Raw genomic sequence first — 17,759 nt, 5'->3', positions numbered from 1 at the left:
AAACGAATCTGATATTTATGCCAGTATTTATGTCCCAGGGCTGTCACGTCCTATGTATCCACTCGGCCGGGAGGCAGAGGACAGGAAGAGGATGACGGAGGATCAGATCGGTCTTCATCACCTGGACAGGGAGCGGGAGCGGGAGCTTATCATTAGGTACTTTTCAATTCACCAACACCAAAGCATGAATGAACGCTTCTAGACGTTCATGTTTTCCTCCCTTTCAACAGATAAATGACTCTTCTTTTATTCTACATCTTTTGGGCTCAGGCTTTCTGTCTCTTCACTCACTCCATTTACTTCACTCAGCCTTTGATGTTGTGTTGCCGTACCGCCACCCGCCCCCCCCTCACCCCCCCAAACACACGATCTTCCTCGTGGTTCTTTTTCTCTCAGATGAGCTGCCATGCATTAATGTTATGGCCACTATTACAAATGTATCTGAAGTATCAGGCTCGTATTATGTAGCCCTATTACCGTAAAAAAAAACAAAAAAACGGAGAATTCATAGACCAGTGCCCAAGATGACGGCCGCTGTCACACGTCCTTTTCTTGTTGATTATAATGGTTGTCGTGGTAATGAAGATCACAAGAGGTGATAATGATCATAATGGCGATCGTGACAACAGGAAGAGAGATCATTAGGATAATGACAAAAGTTCTTCTGTTTGAAAAGGGACAGCAAGGATCACGTGGAGTTTGCCAGGATTCACCCGTCGAGTGGTTGCCATGGTGACCTGACATCTCACCTCTTGGTGCCTGGAGGCGCGAGCCAGTTGGGGGCCGACGCTGCTGCACACGCTCACCACCACTGGATGCAGAGGACAGGAAGTCCCTCTCTCTGGATGGGACATTCGTACGGTGAGTCCAATTCATATTCATATTCATATAGTGATGCTAATGTCATCATTTGCATCATATCTTTGTGTCATAATTGCTGGAGCCTATCCCAGCTGTCTTCGGGCAAGAGGCAGGGCACACCATAAAAAGTCTAAAGATAAAATATGAATAATAGAAACTAGAGTAGGGCTGCACGGTGGTCGTGTGGTTTGCGCGCAGACTGTGATTGGCTGGCCATCAGTCCAGGGTGTACCCCGCCTCTCGCCCCAAGACAGCTGGCATAGGCTCTAGCAAACCCTGCGACCTTTGTGAGGAAAAAGCGGTAGAAAATGAATGAATTATTAACAACAGGGGCCGCACGGCTGTCAAGTGGTTAGCCTGCAGGCCTCACAGCTAGGAGACCCGAGTTCAATTCCACCCTCAGCCATCTCCGTGTGGAGTTTGCATGTTCTCCCCGTGCATGCGTGGGTTTTCTCCGGGTTCTCCGGTTTCCTCCCACATTCCAAAAACATGCTAGGTTAATTGGCCACTCCAAATTGTCCATAGGTATGAATGTGAGTGTGAATGGTTGTTTGTCTATATGTGCCCTGTGATTGGCTGTACCCCGCGTCTCGCCCGAAGACGGCTGGGATAGGCTCCAGCACCCCTGTGACCCTCGTGAGGATAAGAAAATGAATGAATGAATGAAACGAGAGTAGTAGGACATTAGGACAACAAATCCTGTCTGATGAATATATTATATCATATATGAATATTTCAAGTTTTCATAATATCATTTATTTTGGCCGATGAAAGACCCCCCCTAATCTTTAGTGAAAATGTTGCTCCACTCTGACTTCTCGCCCTCTCCGCTCCAGGTCTAAACCACGTGGGTATGGGTGCCAGCTTCCCTGCAGGTTTACCCAGCCCTTTGCCGCCTGTGCTTGGTTCACTGAGCCAAGACCCCAACTCCCCGCTGATGGTTCTTCCCACGGAGCCTGGGTCTCATCATCACCTTGGTACATCCCAGTACACACACACACACATGAGCGCACACCATGCACTCGCAGCCCCCCCCCTACTCCTCTTTTCTCCATTTGCTGGATCTGAACTGCTGCCATTTCTCTCCCAGAGTTTTAGTATCATTGGCTAATCATAATATAATGCTCAACTAAGTCCTTCTGTCAGTGGGAGCGTGTTTTATAGCTTCGTTAATAGGAGCAGCTATTTCCATTGCCCTCAGCCACATGGGCCCGGCATTATGAAAACCATTTTAAGTGACGTTCATCTCTCTTGTGACAGGGCTCTGGCTGGTGTGTGTGTGTGTGTGTGTGTGCGTCTAAAGTTAGTTGTGTCGTCATGTCTGGAACAACACTAGACATCGCTCAGCGCTAAGGCTTGTGTTTTACATCTCGCCGTGCTGGAGAAGGAGTTTGTGTGTGTGTGTGTGTGTGTGTGTGTGTGAATGCTTCTTTGCAAACAGGCTGTGAAATTTAATTATCTCCCGCCTCCCTTGCTTTGCTCCGTGGGAGTTCCTGCAGAGAAGGGAAGTGCATCCACTGAACCCTTCCCCTGGGAAACATTAGCCCACTCAGGCTAATCTCACAGAACAAAGGTTCCCAGTGACAAAGCAGTCAAGGAGGCATATACTATGTGTGTGTGTGTGTGTGTGTGTGTGTTTTATATGAGCGCAGGGTGGGGCAGCACACAGGAACACAGAATCCGTGATAGTCGGGAAAAAGAAAAAGAATGGAGGTTGTGGAGCGTAGTGTTTTTGGGAAGATGGCCTCGGCCAACGTGGCACAAAGACAACCTTTGTGACACACTTCTTTTCATGTCTTTGTTATGGTTCTCTGTAGATGCTGCTTGTTCCGCCATAAAGCAACAACTACCTTCTGCTTTCAAGTCAATCTCAAGCCTCTCTCTCTCTCTCTCGCTTTTGTCCGCCCTTCCAGACATTTTAGAGCAATCCAGTCTGTGGCCCCCCGTGTACGGAAGCCGGCGGGCCCCTCCTCACCTGCAGCATCACCCCGTCTACTCGCGCTCCTCTTTCTTACGGCAACAGGAACTTTACGCCCTGCAACAGCACCGGGCCATGGAGCACTTGCAGCGCCATTCCCTGGGACAGGTACAACTAAATTACTATTTTTTTTTTGGGCGGGGGGGGGGTAGATTTTACAATATTGAAGTAAACTAAATATTCCCTTTAACATAGTTCACACCAATAGCTATCAGGGGCATGCCGCCAATAATCAGGGCTATAATTAGTACTTGTAAGGACATTTTAACCAATCAGAAGGCAGCATAGTTACTACTAAATATAGTACTTTCATGTTGCAATGAATGTAAATCAGAATAATAACCCTGTTATATAACTTATTATACTTGTTATAATAAGTTATATAACAACTTGTTATGTAGCTTGGGGCTGCACGGTGGTCGAGTGCTGGGATAGGTTCCAGCACCCCCGCGACCCTCGTGAGGAAAAAGCAGTAGAAAATGAATGAATGAATTATTAACAACACGGGCTGCACGGCTGCCAAGTGGTTAGCCCGCAGGCCTCGCAGCTAGGAGACCCGAGTTCAATTCCACCCTCGGTCATCTCTGTGTGGAGTTTGCATGTTCTCCCCGTGCATGCGTGGGTTTTCCACGGGTACTCCGGTTTCCTCCCACATTCCAAAAACATGCTAGGTTAATTAGCCACTCCAAATTGTCCATAGGTATGAATGTGAGTGTGAATGGTTGTTTGTCTATATGTGCCCTGTGATTGGCTGGCCACCAGTCCAGGGTGTACCCCGCCTCTCGCCCCAAGACAGCTGGGATAGTCTCCAGCACCCCTGCGGTAGAAAATGAAGATTCGGGTGGATTTGGTGGAATGTGTTTATGATAATGTATTTCTTGATTATTATTTCATATCCATTATTTGTGTTCGCAACAGCGGAAACACGATGACCACGCCACGACGGTTGAAGGCCCCCCATCAGCCTCGAGAACCCCCTCCTCATCCTCTTCCTCTTCTTCCACCGCATCCTCTCACGTGGCCAAACCCTTCTCGCACACCCCTCCCCCACCAAAGACATCCACCCCTTCGCCGGGACTGTGCCCCAGCAGTCGTCAGTCACCCTGCTACCATTCCCCGTCCAGACGACCGCACCCGCCAAATCTGCTGACTCCCGCCCCGAGTCCGGCGGCGGCGGCCCCACGATCGCCGGCGCTCAGCCCCGTGCCGTCACTTCTGCCCAAAGGTCTGGAGAGAAGCAGCGACAGAGGGGAAGGACAGCCACCGCAGGACTACCCACAATCCTTAGAGCCCGGTGAGTGGGAATGTTAACGATGAGGTACTGCAGGTACACTAATGGTGATACTGCAGGTACACTAATGGCGATACTGCAGGTACACTAATGGCGATACTGCAGGTACATTAATGGTGATACTGCAGGTACACTAATGGTGATACTGCAGGTACACTAATGGTGATAATGCAGGTACACTAATGGTGATACTGCAGGTACACTAATGGCGATACTGCAGGTACACTAATGGTGATACTGCAGGTACACTAATGGTGATAATGCAGGTACACTAATGGTGATACTGCAGGTACACTAATGGCGATACTGCAGGTACACTAATGGTGATACTGCAGGTACACTAATGGTGATACTGCAGGTACACTAATGGTGATAATGCAGGTACACCACCCTGCTAGTCACGCTAGGAAAAAGCCCATGTTTGATACTCACATACAAAACAGTTATCTTGTGGCCTATCTTCCTGCTGGAAAATGTTGAGTGAATTGACTTGTGATGCAGCACCCTCTTCTGCAGCCTGGACTGATCGCCAGCCAATCACAGGGCACATATAGACAAACAACCATTCACACTCACATTCATACCTATGGACAATTTGGAGTGGCTAATTAACCTAGCATGTTTTTGGAATGTGGGAGGATACCGGAGTACCCGGAGAAAACCCATGCATGCATCCACACAGAGATGGCCGAGGGTGGAATTGAACCCTGGTCTCCTAGCTGTGAGGTCTGCGCACTAACCACTCGACCACCGTGCAGCCCGCATCTACTGTATAATGACAAAAATACTGAGACACTAATCAAACTGGGGGTCGAGTGGTTAGCGCGCAGACCTCACAGCTAATAGACCAGGGTTCAATTCCACCCTCGGCCATCTCTGTGTGGAGTTTGCATGTTCTCCCTGTGGGGTTTTTTCCGGGTACTCCGGTTTCCTCCCACATTCCAAAAACATGCTAGGTTAATTAGCCACTCCAAATTGTCCATAGGTATGAATGTGAGTGTGAATGGTTGTTTGTCTATATGTGCCCTGTGATTGGCTGGCCACCAGTCCAGGGTGTACCCCGCCTCTCGCCCAAAGACAGCTGGGATAGGCTCCAGCACCCCTGCGACCCTCGTGAGGAAAAAGCAGTAGAAAATGAATGAATAATCAAACCGGATCCTAATTGGAACTCGAACCGAATTGAGCAACAATACAAGCTAAAGAGGGCTAGCGGCGGGCTAAATCATTGAGGTCATAGAAAGCATACGGCCCCCTCAGTAATGTGTGAGACCCGCACTCCTTACCCTTCAGGAGTCCTTGAGAAGTGCAGGCGGACGGATATGCATTCATCTGGCTGCATTGTCAAGGGGGCGGGGGGACGCCATCAATAATAGGAGCGCTTGTGTGACAGGGCCGGTGCCGCAATCACAGGGAAATGGCAGGGTGTCATCAATATCCCGCACGCACGCACATAGTGTATTGAATACAGTACACATTCACACACCGTTCCATCTGCCCCCCCCCGCCCCCCCGCCGTCAGTGTATTATGCCAACTTTAATCACATTCTTCATCCTGTCTGCCGCCACTGAATGGTCGTACGTTTGAAAGACAACAGATGTATAGACGTTAGATTCTTGGTAAATATTCATCACGGCCCATCGTGGTAAAGTTTCATTTTCCCTTTCTGCTATTTTTTTTTTTCCCAGACTTGCCACCGGTGTACGCCTTCCCTCAACTCGCCATGGCGTTCAAGGCCGGGCCCTTGCCGCCTCAAGCGCGCTTGGCTGAACAAGCCTCACAGAAAGCGGAGCGAGCGGAGCCCGAGTCCAAATCTCTGCAGCCTCGCCCCCACGTCCCACCTCTCACTAAAGACGAGACCAGGAGGGAAGAAGTGGAGAGAGACTGTGAAGTGGTGGAATCCCGAGAAGAAAAGGAGGAGGAACGTCGGGGGGAACGGATGAACGGATGCTTTGTTTTAGAGCCTGAGAGGACTACTTCTGGAATTCTGCCGTGCCCTTCCCCATCTTCTGTCCTCAATCCAACCAACATTGCCACGGGCACAGGCAAAGCCCTAAAGCGGCCTGAGCTATCCAAAGAACACGAGGATGAGGAACAATGTGGAAAAGAAAAAGATGGAGGAGAAAAAACGGAGTGTGGACCAACAGAATGCACCAAATTAGTAGAACATGCAGACGAGAAGGACAACAACGACAAACATGAAGAATTGGTTGTAGATGACGAAGACGAAGAAGCCATTGAGAGGACTCTGCATGAAGCTGATCCCACATGCTCTCCATCTCCATCTCCATCTCCATGCACCACGGACCTCCACCTTGCTGCCCAGCAGCAAGGCGCCTACATGTGGAGCCTGGAGCTTCTCATCGCCGCCGCTCTGTGCGCCACCCGAGATGCCTCGCACCCACCTGCGCCCGCAGCCCGGGCACCCAGCCCTGCGGTACACCACGGCATGGAGATCCTGGGAGAACTGGCCGAGCTGGAGATTCAGCAAAGGAGTCTGGAGAGCAAAGAGATGGAAGATGAAGGTAACCGTTCCGTTCTTGTTTAATGCGCCTTTTTAAAAATATAATTGGAGAGAAATGGACAAACGAGCTGGGTTTTAGAATGGAGTCTGCCCTCACACACACAAACACACACACACATAAACACACACACACACACACACTCCAGCATGTCCCCCAGGCTCTGGTGTCTTGCGTTGCTAATTAGACCCTTTCCTTTTAAACACTTCTCCTGTAAGCGCTCCTATTTTCCCCTTGTCCCTCTGAGAGAAAGTGTTTTTATTTATGCCAGCATCTGCGTGTGTGTGTGTGTGTGTGTGTGTGTGTGTGTGTGTGTATAAGCTGTTAAGTAATCCCAGATGAATCCCTGCTCTCTTCCATCAGACTCTCCGTGTCTCCCCACCAGGCTGTTTCCCGCCTCTCTTCTTCTTTTTATTCTTTCTACTTTCACCACCTTTTTTTTATGAAACCATTGTAATCTTTTTGTTGATAGAATTAATACAACATGTGTAAAAATCACAAGTCACCCGTTTGCATGTGTGTGAGTGTGCATTGTTTACATGTGCGCACATGCTTTGCATGTGTAATAAAAATAATACACGTGAAATCAATAGGTCCTGTCGCCGCATGCAAAACCTCCTCCTCGAATCGCAACACGTTTATTTTAAAGCTGCTGCGGGTTCCCCTGGTGGAATGCTATTAATACCGCTGATGGCATTTTTTTTTGTCATGGTGACCGTGTTTGGGAGATGAAAACGATTCTCAGGCAGATGCATTCACGCTGCTCTTCGGTGCGGAAGAATATCTCAGACGCTTGCCGGAGATTGCAATTACAGATTAAGGAGGAATCAAGAGATACCTTCTCCTCTGTAGAAATTAGCACCGTTTCTCAGACAGACGAGCTTTATATCTTCCGTCATAGTTTTCTTTTATATTAAAATTATTAACCAGACTTTTCTTTTGCAGTTTTTTCTTTCTGAAATATATCTTTTTATCTTTCTTATTATGTGAAATTTGAGTTTTTCTGGCAACGTTCAGCCTAGTAAAGTACTCCGTATGCATTAGCGGCACACTAGTGTACCTTGAGAAAGCGTCAGGTGTGCCGTGAGGAATTATCACTTTTAATAGTTAACATTGATTAATCATCATTTGCAAATATTATGTCAATATCCATGAATATATGGACACAAATATTCCAATTGCATTTGGTTTATTTGCTCAAACGGAAAGAATTGAACAGGGATGGAATATTCCTTTCCCCGATCCTATTCAGGTATCTTGTGCTCGCTCAAACGGAAATTTGTCAAGGTACGTTCTTCTTCGTGTTTTTCTTCTTCTGTTGTTTATTGGCGGTTTTGTAAGCAGCTTTCGTGTGCATTAGCGCCATCTGTGGAACAGAATCTTAACCCTTCTATACGCCATTCACAAGTCCGGTTTTATTAAAAAAAAGAAAATATATATCTATATAAAACATGTCCTGAGTTTAATTATAAAATATTTAATTATAAATTGATCCCGGGTGCGTTCTTTCAACGCATGCTCAGATATGACGTAACACGCAGATCCAGACGTTCTTCCGTTTTAAAAATGGAGGCCAGCAATCGGCACTGGAATGCTAAGCAAAGTTTGTTTTTGATTCAAACTAAATTCCAAGACTGCACAGACGAAAATGGCAATACGGAGTTATTCCAACAAGCGAAAGAAAAACTCGGGGAAGCCGGTATCACGTGATGTTGATGTTTACGTTTTACTGGGCATGCCCTAATGACTATTCTGGTTGATTTTCACGGCGCATGTAAGACAAGAGATTGGAATATTCCTTTCCATGGATACCATTGTTTCCTGAAAGGTCATTCGGAAAGAGAAAAACTCGTCATGTAAAAACGTGGCTACTGTAATAATAATGTAATATTGGTCCATGTGGCAACACCTGCCTTGTTCCACTGATAGACTTATTGATGCACATGTGAGGTCATGGTGACATTTTGGAACATTTTTGGTTAGTGGTGTGCCGCAAGATTTTTCCAATGTAAAAAAAACATGCCGTGGCTCAAAAAAGGTTGAAAAATACTGCATTAGCAAATAGCATAGCATGCATGATGACCAGTTTGTAGGCTGCAATTTCCTAAAAAGTATAAAAACAAAGAAGAACATGTTGTATTTTTAAGCGATGCTCCATCTTTGTCCAACCATCACCGCTCTTCTCTCCTCCAAAGGCTGACCTGGCTTCTGTCCATGTCCATAATGAGGAGATGTGGGAGAATAAATGGATAGCTCAATAAACACTTTACCTCTTATTGCTTCCCCTCCCCTTCCTCCGTTCTCCTCCTTCTCCCTCACGCCTCTTCTCCACGCCGCATGTCTGCGCAGCTCAGCGGAAGCGCTGTAGGTACACACTTAGGTGTGTATTTCATTTTCTATATAGCGCCGTGTGTGCCGTCTCATGAATATTCTGTTTCATCCGCTTGGCGCCGTGACAATGACAGAGCTAATGACGTTGACAGATGTACAGTTCGCTCTCTACATCTCCCTCCGACACCGGCGTGCGCGCACGTGTTGTTTGTGTGCACGATTAGGCAGGAAGAGCCGCATACATCAAATAAACTACACGGCTAATATCATAAACATCAGCGCTCTTCAAGGCGCGGCTTCATCGCCGGGAGAAATAAATCAGCTCGTGTCGTGTAAGACCGTCAAGCCCGCCAAAGTCATGTACCATTCTCAATCCGCTGCCATCCGTCTCGCTGCAGGTGAGCGCATGCTGACCTTTGACCTGCACAGTCTGGCAACGCTGGCGGCCGCCCGGGCCTTGGAGATGGGGGGAGTCGCCGCTCAACAATGCCCAATTAGAAAAAGGCTAAACCTGCGCAGGAAGTGCAGCTGGACGCCTCGCCACGAGCCGGTGAGGCTAATGGAATATTTTGTGTTTATGCAAATAAGCAAAGGAGTAAAATGTCAAATCAGGTTGTCATGAGATACCTTTATGAAAAAAAATATGTGTCCAAATGTTTATTTTGGTTCCAGCTACACAACCAAAACCTTCATTTGCCTTCCCAATTGAATGAATCATCATTAGGTCAAGCACGCAGGCCTCACAGCTAGAGACCAGGGTTCAATTCCACCCTCGGCCATCTCTGTGTGGAGTTTGCATGTTCTCCCCGTTTGCATGTGTGGGTTTTCTCCGGGTACTCCGGTTTCCTCCCACATTCCAAAAACATGCTAGGTTAATTAGCCACTCCAAATTGTCCATAGGTATGAATGTGAGTGTGAATGGTTGTTTGTCTATATGTGCCCTGTGATTGGCTGGCCACCAGTCCAGGGTGTACCCCGCCTCTTGCCCAAAGACAGCTGGGATAGGCTCCAGCACAATGAATGAATTATTAGGTCAAGCATGCAGACCTCACAGCTAGGAGACCAGGGTTCAATTCCCCTCTCGGCCATCTCTGTGTGGAGTTTAGGGTTTTCTCCGGGTACTCCAGTTTCCTCCCACATTCCAAAAAAATGCTAATTAATTGGCCACTCCAAATTGTCCGTAGGTATGAATGTGAGTGTGAATGGTTGTTTGTCTATATGTGCCCTGTGATTGGCTGGCCACCAGTCCAGGGTGTACCCCGCCTCTCGGCCAAAGACAGCTGGGATAGGCTCCAGCACAATGAATGAATTATTAGGTCAAGCATGCAGACCTCACAGCTAGGAGACCAGGGTTCAATTCCCCTCTCGGCCATCTCTGTGTGGAGTTTAGGGTTTTCTCCGGGTACTCCAGTTTCCTCCCACATTCCAAAAAAATGCTAATTAATTGGCCACTCCAAATTGTCCGTAGGTATGAATGTGAGTGTGAATGGTTGTTTGTCTATATGTGCCCTGTGATTGGCTGGCCACCAGTCCAGGGTGTACCCCGCCTCTCGGCCAAAGACAGCTGGGATAGGCTCCAGCACCCCCCGCAACCCTTGTGATGAAAAAGCGGTAGAAAATGAATGAATGAATGAATGAATGAATCATTAGGTCAGGAATTGAACCTGTGAGCTTCTGGTTACAGGACAGTCATGATGGTCATTGGCCTGTGCGCTAACACAAGCTGGCTACTTCCCATATTCTTTGACTTTTGAGCTCAGTTTGTGTTCGGCATTTAAATTCCCCTCCCTTGTGTGTGTGTGTGTGTGTGTGTGTGTGTGTGTGTGTCAGGTGTGCCAAGCGAAGGGCTCCATGGAGACGATGGGAGGGGAGGAGCTGGCCATGCGTGTCCAGCTGGCTGAGCTACAGCGCCGCTACAAAGAGAAACAGAGAGAACTGGCCAAGCTACAGAGGAAACACGACCACCAGTGAGCACACACACACAGACACACACACACACACACACACACCTTGAACACACCTTCAACATCCACGATGCTGTTGTCGCTCTGCAGCCACCTAACACAGTTTGACCTGCAGCTGCCACAAGCCTCCACACAATTTGTCCTTCTCTCTTTTTAAGTTGAATCTTTCATCTTTCCCCCGCTTCTCTGCAGGAGAGAGGAGACGTCTCGAAGCCCTGCCCGCAGGGGGCCGGGGCGCCCTCGCAAGCGAAAGTCCACCCCCGGCGCGGCAGCTCCAGACTCCTCCAAAAGACTCAGGTGAGGTCCCGCGACAGGGCGTCTGCACAATCAGCCTTGATTGGCAAGCCCGGGCTTATTCGGCCTGATTCGTGTTTGTGTTTTTGGTGAAAGGCTTGGTTGATTTTTCAAGAAGTTCTTCTTGTTCACATGAATTGATTTAAATGCTGCAAGAGCTCATGATTTGCTTGATTGGCGCTGGGAGGAGCTGCTTGCACACACACACACACACACACACACAGATGCAGAACTATAGACGGATTTTTTATAAGAGGTAATGGCGATGAGGCTTTCATTAATCCTCATTAATCACTTTTAATCATATCTATCACTTGCATTGATTATGTCCTGCTTAGTTGTGAACCGTTAGCATACATTAATATAGCTGGGCAAAATCCAGTTATTAGAATGATAAATGACTCGACGCAGGCCACGCCCACTGCAGCACACAAGCAAACATTACGAGGTGCACACACTTCTGCTCTCACACACACATGCGCGCACACACACACACACACGCGACAAACACACCCTGAGTATTCAACGCCACTTAATGATGAATGTGTTTTCTCATGTTGCCCCACCCCTGTTAGCATGTGCACCCCTCGCCTTGATAAAATGATTAGACAAACTCAAGGTTTGTCACGGTTACCATTATTACAAACGCTAATGGGAATGCCAATGAAAGACTTTACTCACACACACACACACACACACACACACACACACACACACACACACACACTCAAGCAGAATTTGTTTAATTGCTAAAGCTGCCTGCTACGTGCCCGAACAGCATTTCTTTTGTTATTAACAAGCGATTTGTTTACTTTTCCCGCACGGGGAGATTTGGGAGCAAAATGATGAAGCAAGAGAGAGAAAATGTGGAGTGTTGCACACATGCTTTTTTTTTTTTACATGGCAATGTGTACAAAAATTTTAATGGATGCCATGCACTGACATCGGAGGAAAAACATTGTTTTTTTAAAATATATATACCGTATTTTCTGGACTATAAGTTGCTCCGGAATATAATTCGCACAAGGCCAAAAATGCATAATTAGGTAGAAAAAAACATAAGTTGCACTGGAGTATAAGTCGCATTTTTTGCAGGTAATTTATTCTATAAACTACTTGACCAAAACAGACATTACGTCATCTTGGAAGGCAAGTTCTACCAATATTAGAGAACATGCTGAATAGGTGTAAGATATGCTAACACAATGCTTATTCAGCTACACAAACAATAAACATGAACAGAAAAGGTGTCCAGTGTTTATGGAACATAAACACTTTTTTCATTTATAAGTCGCTCTGGAGTATAAGTCGCAGGAACAGCCAACCTATGAAAAAAAGTGTGACTTATAGTCCGGAAAATATGATATATATATACATATAGGCTGTAACTCTGCACTTGTCCAACATAATACATAATATATAACATAATACATAACAATAAGTAGTGGGACAGGCGGGCACAACGTTAGCGACACAAGCATAGCTAACGTTACATTCGCATTTTAACAGCAGCATCATGCTATAAGAAAATCGAAATGGTATAACTGAATGATTAGCTTTATTTTAAGATGTGTAGCAAAGCCTGAACACTGACGTTCCTGCATGTTGCAGTCCATGCAAATGGAAAAAGACCACAAAGACTTAGTCACGGTATTTACTAGAATAACTCTTAGCTGCAGTATTACAATTTCTCGTATCTTGGCTGAGTTAATGCTGAGGGGCCAAACCTTCCCTCTGTGGGAATATAGGATTCCCATGCTTCAGACACCAGATGTAAGTGTGTGTGTGTGTGTGTGTGTGTGTGAGAAAGAGAGCACACAAAGAAGGAAGGACGTGGTGAGAGAGGTGGTGGAGGAGCGGAGGCGTGGTGGTGTAGTGTTCAATAGATGTTAGTGTTTATCGATCGAACCCCAGAGCTCCGGTCAACGGACAGCCTCCCTGGAGACTGCTTCATCTCGCTCTTTCCCTATACCAACCATCCTCTCGCCGCCCTCCACATCTGACATCATCATCACCCTTTCATGTGGTGATTCAGTGGAATATTTTGTGTGTGTGTGCTCTCATCCAAGTTAGAGACGGGGTCGGTGAAGCAAAAGCAGACAATGGAAATTCTACAAATCTATGATATTCTTATTGTTGTGTATCTTTGACACGTTTTTTCAGGACCGGCCTTAATTTACAGGAGGAGGAAAAAAGCAGGAAGAAGCCTGATTTCAGCAGCCTCGGTGCTGCACAGGTCAGTCCCACAGACTCCCTGCTGATGAATTTCTATATAGTCATCAAAAATGGAAAATCTCAGTCATTTGCAGAAGAATCCGATTGAGGAAGGCAGCTGCTATGCAATAAAGAAAAGTTGATGAAGACAATAATAAGCATCTAATAAGCATCTGTATCTCTTCTCTTCCACAGTTAAAAGCCAGCTGGAAGCACAGAGGTCGCCCCAGCACCCTGAACTCCAGGCTGGCAAGGCGGGTGACCCATTTGAAGCAGAAGGCTACATCTGCGGGCGTGCTGCACTGTAGGGGGGCCACGGTAGCAGACGAGGCCTCCAAGAGTCACTTTGGACACGAAGGGAAAGGTGAGGCTTTGTCTGTAGCCGAGCTTCCCAAAGTGGGGTACGTCAATTGTCACGGGGGTAGGTGAATAAAAATTAACAAGCAATTAGCGCCTAACACGCAACAATTACGAGTACGCCTGAACGCCTCACGGCTGAGGAGCCCGGAGCAGGAAGGAGACGAGAGCGTCATGCTGTTCATGGCTCTGTGTGCATCACATTAACAAATAAGTTAAAATTATGAATATTGAATATTTCATGTCAATTGGTATTGCAGTTCATCTCCTTACGGTGAAAACCTGTCACTATGATGAGTGGCGATTGACCCGAAAATGAGGCTTTATCATTGGTTGTGTGTATTTTGGATACTTTTAAGAAGGGGGTTGTGGTCGTGGTCGTGGAAACCATGGATAGATTCCAGTCAAATAATGGACACTTCATACTCAAAAAGCAGGAACAAAACCAGCAAACTGCTATCGGTGCTGAGCTAGCTAGTTCTGAGAATGATGCATTCAGGTGCATCCCGTAACAGACGCTGCTTTGTCACTACTTTCCCTTCAATTCGGTTATGTGACCATGCATAATATAATTTTTGACCTGAAATTACTATACAAAGAATAGAGTGATTAATTATCTTCAATATTTCAAGTGAATTAATATAAAAAAATAATATAAAGCACTGGTCTGTAGAATGTCACTAAAGTGAATACACCCCTCACAACTGTAATACTACTGTACTACTGTAATACTTAAGGGAGCCTGTTTAGTTGTATACATTTACTAGCCACAAAAAGGTGAGTCAACACAACCATTCCTATTATTATTATCGTAATGGTAATGGTATAATTTCATTAATAGCGATAAACGTGGCACGATGCCGCTGACTGTACTAACAATACTGGCCTTTTTTGGTAATGGTAATGGTTTATTTTCATTTGAACATGCATCAGATCACTATTGAATGCATCCCATAATCAGTTCCCAGTTCCACATGTCCAAAAGGAGTAGGAAGAAGCAAAGCTTATTAAATCCTACCCCTCCATCTGGTACTTTTACAATCAGTAACTGTTACATTTGGTCACTTCCTGCTTTCCATAATACATTTTTTTTATAATGTACCTCGTACCGAAGTACACTTAATAGCTGCCAACACACGTGTGTCTTCCCTACAGCCAAGCATGTTGGTGGCAGTGTCATGGTCTGAGTGCACGAGTGCTGCTCACACAGGGGAGTTGCGGTTCAAAAAGCGAACCATGAATTCCAACATGATCTGTGAACATAATTACGACACTAAAGACACCTCCAAGATGACAAGTGTCTTGCTGAGGAAGGTGAAGGTGACAGAGTGGCAAAAGTACGTCTCCAGACCTGAAACCAATTCAGGACCAAAATGTGGAGGATCGCAAGTTGTCATGACAACCACCACCTCTGTGTTGCCATCATTCCAGTAACAACCTGTACAGAGGATTAAGAGCGCTCGTGCTAAATTTTGACGCTCATGACGTGAAGAAATGCTCACCATGAATGCTTGTCTTCTGCTGCTGGTCCATCAGATTCGCAACAGGAATGGGAAACCAGTCAGACCATGAAGAGAAAGAGGGGTCGCAAGCCAAAGGTGCTGATGATGGGCTCCGATGCAAACCGAGCTCCTCACAGTCGGGCCTCTGAGAAACAGGAAGTCAGGGCGGAGAAGAGTGACAGCGAGACCCCGGGACACGGTGAGTTCTAAGGGTTCCATCACTAAGGAATTACTTCCAAAGGGTCATCATGGATAAAATGGACGTAACGTGGAAGTATCTCCATTTCTAGTTTGGATGAGAGCTCAGAAAGCTTCTGCCAGAAATGGTGGAAGTGTGTGTTGTATGTTGTGTGTGTGTGTGTGTGTGTGTGAGCGCACATGGAGCATCCAGCGAGTGAGACGTCTCCCATCATTAGTGGCTTCTTCTCACTTCCAAGCTCATCTGTCACGGCGTTAAAACCGTTAACGACGTGCCACAGGCATGCGATGCCACGCCCACTACCGCACCACCGCCGCAAACACCCCCCCACCCACTTTCACCCCAGCACCGTACGGTAACATGAGCTCGCGCTGGCCCTTGTTCAGAATGTCACACCCATGTCCACTGTGCGCCGAGCAGATTCCCTCCTTGGGGGCACCGAACTGAGGGCTCCTCTTTTACGTTTTGGGGTGTTATTTTCATGGAAGAAAGCGACTGACCTTGTGAGCTATAATGACACTGAGATAGTAGTGTGTGTGTAGTGTGTGACCGTGCTAGACTGAGGGAACGTGTCGACAAGCAAGCCATGGGAGTGACAAGTGTGTTGGAGATGTGTCGACATCCGACACGAGCCGTGCAGTCGGTAACACACAGCTGCCAATAACTATCACGTGTGTGTGTCTGTGTGTGTGTGTGTAAATGAACGTATTTGTCTAAATTGGCTTCCCATCACCGCCACCGTCCTGAGAATCTCCATTTTAAGCCACGCATTTTTAATGCAAATATTATCATGGCCGCTGAGAATACTTAATAATAATACAGACGCTAAAGGAATATTGAAAGTCACCTGTCAATACATTCTGTCAAGCGAGTCCCTCGCCGTAGTTGATGGTGTTTGCATTCAGATCATCGGAAAGCTTATGCGACTGAGCTTATTGATGTTCAGGTGCCACGGAGTTTGAGGAGGACTGCAGCTGCAACAGCGACGAGGGCGCCGGTGACATCAGGATTAGATCACCCTCCAAAGAAGCTCCATCAAACAACGCTGGCTCCTTTTCGTCTGGGCTGCACACAAACCATAAAAAAAGGACCAAAAAATTAGGACCTCCAGGTGAGATCCTAAGACGTTCATCATCATCATCATCATCATCGTTCATATGAATGTGAACTCTGACCTCGCTTTCACATTCAGGCCCGGAGAGTGTTCCAAACCCGCACAGGAAGCAGTGCACGGCCAACAGCGAACATCCAGGTCACCATGGGGCTCGAAGGGCGTCCCTTCCCGGCTGGGCGGCCTCCTCCTCAGTGGGCTCCAGCTTTGGGGATGGCCGGGAGAACAGCGGAACTCTGACGGCGGAGAACAGGAATTGCAAGGAAGCAACAAGGAGGGACTCAACAGTGCACAGACATCTGGGAAAGGTGAGACTCGTATATTAACTCTTCAAATATTATTATAAATTATTAGATTTATTTTTATTATTATTATAAATATCCAAATATACTTCAAATAATATTATAAATTATTATATTTATTTTATTATTATTATAAATATTCAAATATACTTCAAATATTATTGCACTTGTGAAGGCATAGGTTTTACTTCTTATAATTCATATAATCAACTTTTGTGTATACGTCTTTCTTTGCTGATGGGCTTTAAAATGGTGCTTTATTAATGTTTTTATTAATGTTTATACATGTTATTGTGATTTGTAGTGGTGTAGAAGTGCTGTGCACATTTTGCACCACTGCAAACAACGCATCCTTTCACAGTATACGGAAGAAGATATATTAGGGATATACAGTACAGTAGCACAAAAAGGCATATGTGTGGAATTACTATGTGACATAGTATCATTCTAACTTGTAGTTATATCCCATTTACAGGACAGGACAGAGTTTTAGCCAGTGCAGCAGCTGGGGAAGGGAGACAGATGACTTTTCACTGTAAGGGCAGAGAGAATAAGAAAAGCAGTGTGACTGATCACTCCTGAAGAGCTACACCCTGGCAAAAAAAAAAAAAAAAGTTAAATCTACTAATAACTGTTCTGGTTTTATAATCCTTGAGTCATCGTAACAGCATGTCCAAAAAAATAACAAATAGAGGAGCGTAAAGATAATCTTTGGCCATTATACGAACACACCCTTGTATGCATACACATTGTCTCCACTTGTGTGTGTGTGTGTGTGTGGGGGGGGTGATGGCCCATTCCTTCTCGTGACAAAATCTCTGTCACTAAAATAAAT

At 46.2% G+C, this 17,759-nt stretch overlaps 1 protein-coding gene and 1 long non-coding RNA gene across 13 annotated transcripts in view; one reads left to right on the top strand and one right to left on the bottom strand.

Moving 5' to 3' along the window:
- Positions 1 to 17,759, top strand: part of bahcc1b (BAH domain and coiled-coil containing 1b) — a 62,816-nt gene that overhangs the window by 38,726 nt on the left and 6,331 nt on the right. For all 3 annotated transcript variants that reach the window (XM_058062558.2, XM_058062557.2, XM_058062556.2), the window contains exons 6-19: positions 39 to 156; positions 677 to 861; positions 1,698 to 1,838; positions 2,775 to 2,947; positions 3,758 to 4,133; positions 5,817 to 6,653; positions 9,380 to 9,531; positions 10,812 to 10,948; positions 11,138 to 11,242; positions 13,403 to 13,475; positions 13,649 to 13,817; positions 15,347 to 15,511; positions 16,458 to 16,622; positions 16,704 to 16,930. In XM_058062558.2, coding sequence (XP_057918541.2) covers positions 39 to 156; positions 677 to 861; positions 1,698 to 1,838; positions 2,775 to 2,947; positions 3,758 to 4,133; positions 5,817 to 6,653; positions 9,380 to 9,531; positions 10,812 to 10,948; positions 11,138 to 11,242; positions 13,403 to 13,475; positions 13,649 to 13,817; positions 15,347 to 15,511; positions 16,458 to 16,622; positions 16,704 to 16,930 — 3,023 coding nt within the window. The remainder of the gene's footprint in view (positions 1 to 38; positions 157 to 676; positions 862 to 1,697; positions 1,839 to 2,774; positions 2,948 to 3,757; positions 4,134 to 5,816; positions 6,654 to 9,379; positions 9,532 to 10,811; positions 10,949 to 11,137; positions 11,243 to 13,402; positions 13,476 to 13,648; positions 13,818 to 15,346; positions 15,512 to 16,457; positions 16,623 to 16,703; positions 16,931 to 17,759) is intronic.
- Positions 337 to 17,759, bottom strand: part of LOC144898118 (uncharacterized) — a 58,868-nt gene continuing 41,445 nt past the window's right edge. For 5 of the 10 annotated variants that reach the window (XR_013627011.1, XR_013627020.1, XR_013627016.1 and 2 more), the window contains 3 exons: positions 16,687 to 16,858; positions 16,359 to 16,576; positions 13,625 to 15,457 (listed from right to left, as the gene is read on the bottom strand). This is a non-coding gene — a long non-coding RNA (uncharacterized LOC144898118). Of the gene's footprint in view, positions 665 to 749; positions 842 to 6,533; positions 6,626 to 12,293; positions 12,565 to 13,624; positions 15,458 to 16,358; positions 16,577 to 16,686; positions 16,922 to 17,759 lie in introns of those variants that run through there. The other 5 variants (XR_013627012.1, XR_013627014.1, XR_013627017.1 and 2 more) reach the window with 5 other exon arrangements.

This window comes from Doryrhamphus excisus, linkage group LG2 (genome assembly GCF_037039965.1).
Source record: "Doryrhamphus excisus strain RoL-2023G ecotype Guam linkage group LG2, RoL_Dexc_Guam_v1.1, whole genome shotgun sequence".
In the NCBI taxonomy this organism is placed as follows: Eukaryota; Metazoa; Chordata; class Actinopteri; order Syngnathiformes; family Syngnathidae; genus Doryrhamphus; species Doryrhamphus excisus.
The sequence above is the reverse complement of the archived record's forward strand: the minus strand, read 5'-3'. Positions and strand labels throughout refer to the sequence as shown.